This window comes from Aquarana catesbeiana, linkage group LG04 (genome assembly GCF_042186555.1).
Source record: "Aquarana catesbeiana isolate 2022-GZ linkage group LG04, ASM4218655v1, whole genome shotgun sequence".
NCBI lineage: Eukaryota > Metazoa > Chordata > Amphibia > Anura > Ranidae > Aquarana > Aquarana catesbeiana.
Window position 1 is genome coordinate 234,397,183 of NC_133327.1, and position 13,626 is coordinate 234,410,808.

Below are 13,626 nucleotides of genomic sequence, written 5' to 3' on the forward strand. Positions count from 1 at the left end.
TCGTAGGCGCTGCCCATGCATTCAAATGGGCAGGGGCAGTTTAGGAGCGCTGTATACAGCACTTCCAAACCGCCCCAAGAATGCTGCTTGCAGGACTTTTTTCCCGTCCCGCAAGCGCACCGCTCAGTGTTAAAGCACTCGGGCTGTCACATTGGGGTGGCATGTGAGGTGCTATTTTTAGCGCTAAAATGCCTGAGAAACGCCTTCAGTGTGAAAGTAGCCTAAAACTATAAAAATAGGTCATAACTGTATTTAAAACACAAATGATGATTAATACTTTTGTTAAGGAAATACTTTCAGTAAAAGTATTTAAGAGATAATACTTTTGTTGCTAAAGAATGCTGCTTCACAGTAATTATTTATCTGGTCACGTTAGCCATTTTTTCAGTGTCACTATCTTCATACTGTTAAACAGCATTCAATTTTTTTTTGTCTTTTTGCTACATTGTTCATGTTTTTACAAACCTGAATGTTTTCACTGCGATCAACAGAACGCTTGCATCAGATTAGAACCACTTTCCAGCTCGAAGCTTTATGTCGGCTGCTATAAGCTCATAATCATTTCAGAAAACATGGACCTATAATAGAGGGGACCCCTAAGTTCCTTTCACTAATAGCCGAGTTCAGTGGCTTGCCATTCATTAAAACACAACTGGGGGTGTCCGTTATCTGCAGTGGCTAGGGATCTCTGCAACAGGGTTTTTTAAGACACAGGCTGTACAGTTCTTTTATACATAATCTTTTACAGGGTGACTTTAGTTTACTTAGGAAGTCTTCATGACAGGGTCACTTTTAAAAGAGTAAAGTTGATTTCATAGTTTAAAACAAGCTCACAGCTACTGTTATTTAAAAGCCAGAACTCATGCTCTTTGACTGCCCCACTGTAAAAGTTATAACAGCGTCAATAAATGATTAACCGCAAAGTGTGTTCCATTACCCATTAAAATACTTATTTGTATCCCCAGTTGGGAGATTGGATAATTTAGAGTTGGGAACCACACCCTGCAGAGATTCAGTGGCTTAAAACGTGGTGTTAATTTATTTTGCCTCTAGGCGCCCCTGCATGCTAACTTGTGGTCCATGCGCACACACAGGTGTTTCGAGGGAGAAAAAAACACCCACAGTCAGTGCATCCAGGAGCAGTGGTACTTTGGCAGAAAAAATGCTTGACGTAGGTTAACACGTCTTAGGCGCATTTAGCTCTTGAGCATTAATTAGTTTCATTGAAATTTATTCTGGCCAATGAAATGAATTAACGCCCAAGGGCTTGATGCACCTAAACATGGCTGCCAGGAGGAAAGGAATCTGGAAGTTAGCAAATCGTCCAGTGTGCATGAGGCCTTAAATGTATGCAACAACATCCTTTTGTTATATAATATAATTTTATATTTACTTCTTCACTTCTTATTTTCAGGTGGAATGAGTGGCTTTTGTATGACATGTACATCCCTGATCTGCCTAGGGCAGCTCGCCTTTGTCTGTCCATTTGTTCTGTGAAGGGCAGAAAGGGTGCCAAAGAGGTAAGTAGTTTGCTGTATTTTCCCACGCAGAATGTCACATACAATTAACTATATTAATTATGGCTCCACTTCTACTTTAAACAAATGATTTTGTGTGATATAGCAGCACCAGTTGTGTGTTTTTTTTTTTTTTTTTTTTTTTTTTTTTTTTTTTTGTGGTTCATATTATGCCTATAAGACCTATAGGCATAATAGGAATAGAGGTGGTTGGCTAGCTTTACTTTAGGGTTTATAAATCGATTCACTAAAGTTGAATAAGGTGTTCACTGTGCAAGGGAATTTGCCACAGAGCTTAGTGAATGTGGTGAAATTTATCCAAATCACAAGCAAAAAAAAATCTTAATTGTACAGGATACCGGCAACGTAATTCATTCACCATGGGTTATAGACTCGTACCTTCAGATGCGTTGACACTTGCAAGCTTTCCCCTGGCACTCCCATATAACCCCACCCACTCCTTGAGTGCTCAGTTTTTTTGCTAAGAGAAAAAGGATTGAGAGAGTATGGACTTTCTCAAAAAAAGGCAGATTTTGTGGGCACAACACGAGGCTGTAATAGTAAAAATGATTCCTTTATTGCAAAATGTTAAAACCACATATAGATAACAAATAACAAAACACCCTCTACTAGACAAAGGGCAACAGATACCCAATAACAGACATGAAGGCATGGAACCTTTCAAAAGGCCATCAATATAAAACCAAAGATAGGAATGTATATGGTAATTTAAGAGGTTGGGTCCATGAACACCTCCATGCCTGCTTGTCAACGCGTTTCGCATCAAATTGCTTCCTCAGGACATACTGGGTAGGTGCTAAAACAGAATTAAAAAATTATACAGAAAAGAAAATAAGATCTAAGGTTATACATGGTACTCTTCAATAAATGTATGTGTATGTGTATATATATATATATATAGATAGATAGATAGATAGATAGATAGAGATATATATATATATATATAGATATCTATAGATATCTATAGATATAGATATATATCTATAGATATATATAGATAGATATCTCTCTCTCTAGATCTCTCTCTCTCTCTCTAGATCTCTCTCTCTCTCTCTAGATCTCTCTCTCTAGATCTCTCTCTCTAGATCTCTCTCTCTCTAGATCTCTCTCTCTAGATCTCTCTCTCTCTCTATATCTATATCTCATTTAAGTTCATTTTTTTTTCCTCATTAATGTACACGCAGCACCTCATATTGACAGAAAAACACAGAATTGTTGACATTTTTGCAGATTTATTAAAAATTGTGGCAAGGCACAGATCTGGCCAAGGTTGCAAAAAAAAAATTCTGCTGCACTTAAGGTTCCTAAGAGCACAGTGGCCTCCATAATCCTTAAATGGAAGACGTTTGGGACGACCAGAACCCTTCCTAGAGCTGGCCGTCCAGCCGAACTGAGCTATGGGGGGAGAAGAGCCTTGGTGAGAGAGCTAAAGAAGAACCCAAAGATTACTGTGGCTGAGCTCCAGAGATGCAGTCGGGAGATGGGAGAAAGTTGTAGAAAGTCAACCATCACTGCAGCCCTCCACCAGTTGGGGCTTTATGGTAGAGTGGCCTGACGGAAGCCTCTCCTCAGTGTAAGACACATGAAAGCCCTATGGAGTTTGCTAAAAAACACCCGAAGGACTCCAAGATGGTGAGAAATAAGATTCTCTGGTCTGATGAGACCAAGATAGAATTTTTGGCCTTAATTCTAAGCGGTTTGTGTGGAGAAAACCAGGCACTGCTCATCACCTGTCCAATACAGTCCCAACAGTGAAGCATGGTGGTGGCAGCATCATGCTGTGGGGGTGTTTTTCAGCTGCAGTGACAGGATGACTGGTTGCAATCGAGGGAAAGATGAATGTGGCCAAATGCAGGGATATCCCGGACGAAAACCTTCTCCAGAGTGCTCAGGACCTCAGACTGGGCCGAAGGTTTACCTTCCAGCAAGACAATGACCCTAAGCACACAGCTAAAATAACGAAGGAGTGGCTTCACAGCAACTCTGTGACTGTTCTTGACTGGCCCAGCCAGAGCCCTGACTTAAACCCAATTGAGCATCTCTGGAGAGACCTAAAAATGGCTGTCCACCAACGTTTACCATCCAACCTGACAGAACTGGAGAGAATCTGCAAGGAGGAAGGGCAGAGGATCCCCAAATCCAGGTGTGAAAAACTTGTTGAATCTTTCCCAAAAAGACTCATGGCTGTATTAGATCAAAAGGGTGCTTCTACTAAATACAGAGCAAAGGGTCTAAATACTTAGGACCATGTGATATTTCAGTTTTTTCTTTTTTAATAAATCTGCAAAAATGTCAACAATTCTGTGTTTTTCTGTCAATATGGGGTGCAGTGTGTACATTAACCACTTAAGGACCGCCTAACGCCGATTTACGTCGGCAAGGCGGCACGGGCAGGCAAAATCACGTACATGTACGTGATTTGCCTCTCGCGGGTGGGGGGTCCGATCGGACCCCCCCCCGGTGCCCGAAGCGGTCCCGTTCTGTTCTCCGGCGATCCGAGATGAGGGGGAGGCCATCCGTTCGTGGCCCCCCCCTCGCGATCGCCGCCGGCCAATGGGAACACTCCTTTGCTGCTGTATGCTAAACAGCAGCAAAGGAAATGATGTCATCTCCCCTCGGCTCGGTATTTTCCGTTCCAGCGCCGAGGGGAGAAGACATCAATGTGAGTGCACAACACACTACACACACAGTAGAACATGCCAGGCATACAAAACACCCCGATCCCCCCCCCCGATCGCCCCCCGATCCCCCCCCAATCACCCCCCCCCCCCTGTCACAAACTGACACCAGCAGGTTTTTTTTTTTTTTTTTTTTCTGATTACTGCATAGTGTCAGTTTGTGACAGTTACAGTGTTGGGACAGTGAGTATTACCCCCCTTTAGGTCTAGGATACCCCCCTAACCCCCCCTAATAAAGTTTTAACCCCTTGATCACCCCCTGTCACCAGTGTTGCTAAGCGATCATTTTTCTGATCGCTGTATTAGTGTCGCTGGTGACGCTAGTTAGTGAGGTAAATATTTAGGTTCGCCGTCAGCGTTTTATAGTGACAGGGACCCCCATATACTACCTAATAAATGTTTTAACCCCTTGATTGCCCCCTAGTTAACCCTTTCACCACTGATCACCGTATAACCGTTACGGGTGACGCAGGTTAGTTCGTTTATTTTTTATAGTGTCAGGGCACCCGCCGTTTATTACCTAATAAAGGTTTAGCCCCCTGATCGCCCGGCGGTGATATGCGTCGCCCCAGGCAGCGTCAGATTAGCGCCAGTACCGCTAACACCCACGCACGCAGCATGCGCCTCCCTTAGTGGTATAGTATCTGATCGGATCAATATCTGATCTGATCAGATCTATACTAGCGTCCCCAGCAGTTTAGGGTTCCCAAAAACACAGTGTTAGCGGGATCAGCCCAGATACCCGCTAGCACCTGCGTTTTGCCCCTCCGCCCAGCCCACCCAAGTGCAGTATCGATCGATCACTGTCACTTACAAAACACTAAACGCATAACTGCAGCGTTCGCAGAGTCAGGCCTGATCCCTGCGATCGCTAACAGTTTTTTTGGTAGCATTTTGGTGAACTGGCAAGCAAGCACCAGGCAGCGTCAGGTTAGCGCCAGTACCGCTAACACCCACGCACGCACCGTACACCTCCCTTAGTGGTATAGTATCTGATCGGATCAATATCTGATCCGATCAGATCTATACTAGCGTCCCCAGCAGTTTAGGGTTCCCAAAAACGCAGTGTTAGCGGGATCAGCCCAGATACCTGCTAGCACCTGCGTTGTGCCCCTCCGCCCGGCCCAGCCCAGCCCACCCAAGTGCAGTATCGATCGATCACTGACACTTACAAGGCACTAAACGCATAACTGCAGCGTTCGCAGAGTCAGGCCTGATCCCTGCGATCGCTAACAGTTTTTTTGGTAGCATTTTGGTGAACTAGCAAGCACCGGCCCCAGGCAGCGTCAGGTTAGCGCCAGTACCGCTAACACCCACGCACGCAGCATACGCCTCCTTTAGTGGTATAGTATCTGAACGGATCAATATCTGATCCGATCAGATCAGATCTATACTAGCGTCCCCAGCAGTTTAGGGTTCCCAAAAACGCAGTGTTAGCGGGATCAACCCAGATACCTGCTAGCACCTGCGTTTTGCCCCTCCGCCCGGCCCAGTCCAGCCCACCCAAGTGCAGTATCGATCGATCACTGTCACTTACAAAACACTAAACGCATAACTGCAGCGTTCGCAGAGTCAGGCCTGATCCCTGCGATCGCTAACAGTTTTTTTGGAAGCTTTTTATTGAACTGGCAAGCACCAGCGGCCTAGTACACCCCGGTCGTAGTCAAACCAGCACTGCAGTAACACTTGGTGACGTGGCGAGTCCCATAAGTGCAGTTCAAGCTGGTGAGGTGACAAGCACAAGTAGTGTCCCGCTGCCACCAAAAAGACAAACACAGGCCCGTCGTGCCCATAGTGCCCTTCCTGCTGCATTCGCCAATCCTAATTGGGAACCCACCACTTCTGCAGCGCCCGTACTTCCCCCATTCACATCCCCCAACGAAATGCAGTCGGCTGCATGAGAGGCATTTTTATGTGCTCCCGAGTACCCCTACCCAACGAACCCCCCCCAAAAAGATGTTGTGTCTGCAGCAAACGCGGATATAGGCGTGACACCCGCTATTATTGTCCCTTCTGTCCTGACAATCCTGGTCTTTGCATTGGTGAATGTTTTGAATGCTACCATACACTAGTTGAGTATTAGCGTAGGGTACAGCATTGCACAGACTAGGCACACTTTCACAGGGTCTCCCAAGATGCCATCGCATTTTGAGAGACCCGAACCTGGAACCGGTTACAGTTATAAAAGTTAGTTACAAAAAAAGTGTAAAAAAAAAAAATATATATATAAAATAAAAAAAAATAGTTGTCGTTTTATTGTTCTCTCTCTCTATTCTCTCTCTCTATTGTTCTGCTCTTTTTTTACTGTATTCTATTCTGCAGTGTTTTATTGTTATTGTTATTGTTATTATGTTTTATCATGTTTGTTTTTCAGGTATGTAATTATTTATACTTTATTGTTTACTGTGCTTTATTGTTAACCATTTTTTTGTCTTCAGGTACGCCATTCACAACTTTGAGTGGTTATACCAGAATGATGCCTGCAGGTTTAGGTATCATCTTGGTATCATTCTTTTCAGCCAGCGGTCGGCTTTCATGTAAAAGCAATCCTAGCGGCTAATTAGCCTCTAGACTGCCTTTACAAGCCGTGGGAGGGAATGCCCCCCCCACCGTCTTCCGTGTTTTTCTCTGGCTCTCCTGTCTCAACAGGGAACCTGAGAATGCAGCCGGTGATTCAGCCAGCTGACCATAGAGCTGATCAGAGACCAGAGTGGCTCCAAACATCTCTATGGCCTAAGAAACCGGAAGCTACGAGTATTTCATGACTTAGATTTCGCCGGATGTAAATAGCGCCATTGGGAAATTGGGGAAGCATTTTATCACACCGATCTTGGTGTGGTCAGATGCTTTGAGGGCAGAGGAGAGATCTAGGGTCTAATAGACCCCAATTTTTTCAAAAAAGAGTACCTGTCACTACCTATTGCTATCATAGGGGATATTTACATTCCCCGAGATAACAATAAAAATGATTTAAAAAAAAAAAAAAATGAAAGGAACAGTTTAAAAATAAGATAAAAAAGCAAAAAAATAATAAAGAAAAAAAAAAAAAAAAAAAAAAAAGCACCCCTGTCGCCCCCTGCTCTTGCGCTAAGGCGAACGCAAGCGGCGGTCTGTCGTCAAACGTAAACAGCAATTGCACCATGCATGTGAGGTATCGCCGCGAAGGTCAGATCGAGGGCAGTAATTTTTGCAGTAGACCTCCTCTGTAGATCTAAAGTGGTAACCTGTAAAGGCTTTTAAAGGCTTTTAAAAATGTATTTATTTTGTTGCCACTGCACGTTTGTGCGCAATTGTAAAGCATGTCATGTTTGGTATCCATGTACTCGGTCTAAGATCATCTTTTTTATTTCATCAAACATTTGGGCAATATAGTGTGTTTTAGTGCATTAAAATTTAAAAAAGTGTGTTTTTTCCCCAAAAAATGCGTTTGAAAAATCGCTGCGCAAATACTGTGTGAAAAAAAAAAATGAAACACCCACCATTTTAATCTGTAGGGCATTTGCTTTGAAAAAATATATAATGTTTGGGGGTTCAAAGTAATTTTCTTGCAAAAAAAAAAAAAACTTTTTCATGTAAAAAATAAGTGTCAGAAAGGGCTTTGTCTTCAAGTGGTTAGAAGAGTGGGTGATGTGTGACATAAGCTTCTAAATGTTGTGCATAAAATGCCAGGACAGTTCAAAACCCCCCCAAATGACCCCATTTTGGAAAGTAGACACCCCAAGCTATTTGCTGAGAGGCATGTCGAGTCCATGGAATATTTTATATTGCGACACAAGTTGCGGGAAAGAGACAAATTTTTTTTTTTTTTTTTTTTTTTTTTGCACAAAGTTGTCACTAAATGATATATTGCTCAAACATGCCATGGGAATATGTGAAATTACACCCCAAAATACATTCTGCTGCTTCTCCTGAGTACGGGGATACCACATGTGTGAGACTTTTTGGGAGCCTAGCCGTGTACGGGACCCCGAAAACCAAGCACCGCCTTCAGGCTTTCTAAGGGGCGTGAATTTTTGATTTCACTCTTCACTGCCTATCACAGTTTCGGAGGCCATGGAATGCCCAGGTGGCACAAAACCCCCCCAAATGACCCCATTTTGGAAAGTAGACACCCCAAGCTATTTGCTGAGAGGTATAGTGAGTATTTTGCAGACCTCACTTTTTGTCACAAAGTTTTGAAATTTGAAAAAAGAAAAAAAAAAAAAGTTTTTTCTTGTCTTTCTTCATTTTCAAAAACAAATGAGAGCTGCAAAATACTCACCATGCCTCTCAGCAAATAGCTTGGGGTGTCTACTTTCCAAAATGGGGTCATTTGGGGGGGGTTTGTGCCACCTGGGCATTCCATGGCCTCCGAAACGGTGTTAGGCAGTGAAGAGTAAAATCAAAAATTCACGCCCTTAAAAACGCTGAAGGCGGTGATTGGTTTTCGGGGCCCCGTACGCGGCTAGGCTCCCAAAAAGTCCCACACATGTGGTATCCCCATACTCAGGAGAAGCAGCTAAATGTATTTTGGGGTGCAATTCCACATAGGCCCATGGCCTGTGTGAGCAATATATCATTTAGTGACAACTTTGTGCAAAAAAAAAAAAAAAAAAAAAAGTGTCACTTTCCCGCAACTTGTGTCAAAATATTAAATATTCCATGGACTCAATATGCCTCTCAGCAAATAGCTTGGGGTGTCTACTTTCCAAAATGGGGTCATTTGGGGGGGGGTTGTGCCACCTGGGCATTCCATGGCCTCCGAAACTGGGATAAATAGGATTTTCTTCCGTCCGCAGAATCGGACGAGAGCGGAGGCGGACGACATCGGGTGTTAGCGGATGTACATCCGCTGACACCCGCTATCCCATAGGGATGCATGTATGTCCGTATTTCATCCGAAAACGGATGGATGAAATATATATAAATATATATATATATATATATATATATATATATATATATATATATAGAGGGAGAGAGAATCTTCAAAAAAACAAATACACAAACAAATAAGTACCTTTCAATGCTTGCCCGATTGGCCATGAAGATCAAATAATGGGTGAAACCACACAACAAACAAGGGGAACCAATCAGTCCTCCTTCCAAAAATCAGGAAATTTTAGATTAGAGGCATTCGACTCCCATATATAATATCTGGACTCCCAAAAAGTCCACCCTCCACGGTCACCAAGAGGAACCGGCAGCTCTATAAATAAAGTAGACATAGTTCTATAGACTACTTTTCACCATATAAGCTAGGGATGGATCATTCCTATATATGGTGTCTTACCTCCTAGATGCAACGTTGTATAACTAAGTTGCAGCTCAGTGCGGGGGATGGATGCATCAACCACAGAGATCTAATTATGAGCATATAGGGATACAAGGGTGCCCCTATGTAATGAGTAAACCCATATAACAACATTTGTAAGCACCATATTGAGAAATATTGCCTCGTGAATCTAAAGATTAGAAGGTGTAATAATGGTGACCAGAAATATAGGTACACCAAAGTCCCAAATGGGGTATAAGGTTCAGTTTCTATGGACACTTTATAGTTCTTCACATATATATATACGCCATATAATGAAAAACTGTCTCTTTGATAATAAATAGAGCTCGCCAGCCATCATAAAGAGATGAGGAAGCCTATGGGATAAATCAAAATATTGTGTATGAAGACAAAATGTGTATGTATACTTGCCAAGTGGAAAGGAAATCGGGTAAAACCGGGGGAGTACTAATACCCACCTTATGTTTGTACATTGGGTAACCCCGCTTAAAGGCTCACTATAGGAGCTAGGTCAAAATCCTGGTAGGATAGTGGCGCCTAGAGTTTTTAAAAATCATGTGAGTACTAGCTCTAATGTGCCCCCCATCCATTACATCAAATGACAACGTCATGGTTTAAGGATGCATGGAGCTACAAACTTGTTAGGTGTACTATTTGTAAAAAAACAAAACACACTACCTTAGAAGAAAGTGTGTTTGGTGGGCGGAGGAGGAGTACCGTCAGTGATGTCAGAGCGTCACACAAACGTCATCACGTGTGCAGCTGTTAGCCGCGCATGCCCAAGCATGCTCCAAACGAATACGCTGGCGCTGCCCAGGGCATGTAAAATACACCCACAGTGAGGGAGAGGGCCAACAACCAGGGACATGCCCAGATAGATGTCAAAACGTAACGGACGTCACGGCGTAACCGTACGCCATCACGTGTACCACACATGCCTGATAGAGGACCACACGCTAGCACCGCCACCGGCAGCCAAGCACTTTGCACATTGGAAATGGCCTGTATATAGATTGGTTATATTTGGGTGTCTTTTTTCCCTTATTGCTAATGCATTATTGGGCATGCCTTTGATGTTGGGCCGTTCATTTCCAATGTGCATGGTGCTTGGCTGCTCGTGGCGGCGCTAGCGCGTGGTCCTTTCTCGGTCATGCCTGGGCATGCACGGCAATTGCGGTATACGTGATGGTGTACTGTTACGCTGTGACGTCAGTTGTGTTCTGACGTCTATCTGGTTGTTGCCCTCTCCCTCATTGTGGGTGTATTTTACATGCCCTGGGCGGCGCCAGCATATTTGTTTGGAGCATGCTCCAGCGATTAGCCCGTGCCCGTTTTTCGTCTTTTTTTTTTTTTCCTTCTCTTTTTTTCTTTAATGTTTGTGTATTTGTTCTAGTGTGTGTGTGTGTGTGTGTGTGTGTGTGTGTGTATATGTAATACTCTGTCTATCTCAGTTGTGCTTGTAAGTTTACATACCCTGGCAGAATTTTATGATTTCTTGGCCATTTTTCTGAGAATATTCACTCATGGTTGGTGTTTGGCCATTTATTATCAATCAACTGAGTTTACTCCTTTTTTTTTTTTTTTTTTTTTTAAATCATAATGACAACCAAAACTACTCAAATGACCCTGATCAAAAGTTTACATACCCTGGTGATTTTGGCTTGATAACATGCACACACGTTAACACAAAGGGGTTGAATGGCTATTAAAGGTAACCATCCTCACCTGTGATCTGTTTACTTGTAATTGGGTGTAATTTGTAATTCAATTGCAAACAGGGTGTTGCCACACAGGTGTATCCCATAGAGCCCCTTGTTTCTCAATTAACCCACTTACTTCCTAATATACATCACACTACATATATTTCCTACTTCTCATATCATCCCTAAAAGTCACTAATCAACTAAATAGGATATACATGTTTATGTACTACCACAATACATCATAATTGATGCATGGTTTCTTGAAATATTGTTTCATTCTATAGTTCTTCTCAAAGGCATGCAGTATCTCTTAAACCTTCCGCATCTCAGTTCACACCCAAAAAAAAAAAAAAAAAAAAAAAAAAAAAAAAAGCATAGCAATCACACATATCGCCTTCTTATAGAAACAAAGATGATAATCCCTATTCATCCCATAAGGATATAAAGGACTGTAATCTGTTGATCCACCATACCTCTCTGTTTCAGTTTCAAAATCCTGTCCCCACCTCTCTTGTCCCTCAATACTTCCTCCAAAATAAAAAATCTTGAATCTGAATCCTTATGTTTCTTTTCCAAAAAATGTTTGATCTTTTGTGTGGTTTCACCCACATATATCAGATTGCATGGGCAGGTTAACATGTAAATCAAATAAGCAGACTGACGTGTGTGGAAACCCTCTGCCATATATTTCTGACCGTTACTAGGAAACATTAAGGCCCCTTTCACACGGGACGGATCCGTGTTGATCCGCCCCGTGTTTATCCGCTGCTCAGCGGGGATCGCTCCGCTTTCCCCAGCTGAGCAGGCAGATGACAGGGCGGGACCCGCACACTGTGCAGGGACCGCCCTGTCAGATCTCCGCTCTCCCCTATGGGGGATCGGAGGAACACGGACCGTCTGTCCGTGTTCCTCCGATCCGCTCTGCAGACGGATAGAAAAATAGGATTTTCTTCCGTCCGCAGAATCTGACGAGAGCGGAGGCGGACGACATCGGGTGTTAGCGGATGTACATCCGCTGACACCCGCTATCCCATAGGGATGCATGTATGTCCGTATTTCATCCGAAAACGGATGGATGAAATACGGACATACGGTCTGCATGTATGAAAGGGGCCTAAGAGATTCTCTGGTGCGGTCAGAGTTTAGGATAACAAAACAAAACAAGAAAAGAAAACAACATTTTTGGGAAAGAAAAGGAAGGGTTGCTTTCCTTGTCTCAATTGCATACAATGCAATTTGATGTTGAAAGGAGACAGTGTATGCAATTGAGACAAGAAAGCAACCCTTCCTTTTCTTTCCCAAAAATGTTGTTTTCTTTTCTTGTTTTAACCTAAACTCTGACCGTGCCAGAGAATCTCTTAATGTTTTGTTCTTACAATACACTTTTAAGGGAATCTACTGAAAATCCCCTATTTGTGGGTAAGCATGTTTTTAATAAGTAAAGATTCTAAAGATGTCCTCACTATAGCTGTGGAACTGCATGAAAAAGGGCAATCTCCTCACCTCCTGTTTATATCTCCCCACAGCTATACTTCTCACTCCCTGATGTGCTCTCCTAATCTCCTGTGAAATTATACTCTCAGGGTATCCCCGTTCCCTAAATTTCTGGCACATCTCTTTAACTGCTTCAGCCCTGGAAGATTTTACCCCCTTCCTGACCAGAGTACTCTTTGCGATTCGGCACTGCGTGGCTTTAACCGACAATTGCAGGATCGTCCGACATTGCACCTAAACAAAATTGACGTCCTTTTTTGCCAAATAGAGTTTTCTTTTGGTCGTATTTGATCACCTCCTGCGTTTTTATTTTTTTTATTTTTTGCGCCATAAACAAAAAAGAGCGACAATTTTGAAAAAAAAACGCAATATTTTTTACTTTTTGCTTTAATAAATATCCCCCAAAAATATATAAAAAAAAAAACCCCAATTTTTTTCCTCAGTTTAGGCCTATATGTATTCTACATATTTTTGTAAAAAAAATCGCAATAAGCGTATATTGATTGGTTTGCGCAAAAGTTATAGCGTATACAAAATAGGGGATAGATTTATAGAATTTTTATTATTATTATTTTTGTACTAGTAATGGCAGCGATCTGCGATTTTTATCATGACTGCGACATTATGGCGGACACATCAGACAATTTTGACACATTTTTGGGACCATTGTCATTTATACAGCGATCAGTGCTATAAAAATGCATTGATTACTGTGTAAATGACACTGGCAGTGAAGGGATTACCCACTAGGGGGCGATGAAGGGGTTACGCGTGTCCTAGGGAGTGATTCTAACTGTGGGGGGGATGGGCTTCAACTTGCATGACAGCAATCACTGCTTTCGATGACCGAGAGCAGGGATCTCTGTCATGACACAAGGCAGAATGGGGAAATGCCTTGTTTACATAGGTACTTCCCCGTTCTGAGGCTCCATGACAGG

At 42.8% G+C, this 13,626-nt stretch overlaps 1 protein-coding gene across 2 annotated transcripts in view; it reads left to right on the plus strand.

Moving 5' to 3' along the window:
• PIK3CA (phosphatidylinositol-4,5-bisphosphate 3-kinase catalytic subunit alpha) overlaps window positions 1–13,626 on the plus strand; it is a 242,171-nt gene that overhangs the window by 65,413 nt on the left and 163,132 nt on the right. For both annotated transcript variants that reach the window (XM_073626255.1, XM_073626254.1), the window contains one exon: window positions 1,415–1,520. In XM_073626255.1, the coding sequence (XP_073482356.1) occupies window positions 1,415–1,520 (106 nt within the window). The remainder of the gene's footprint in view (window positions 1–1,414; window positions 1,521–13,626) is intronic.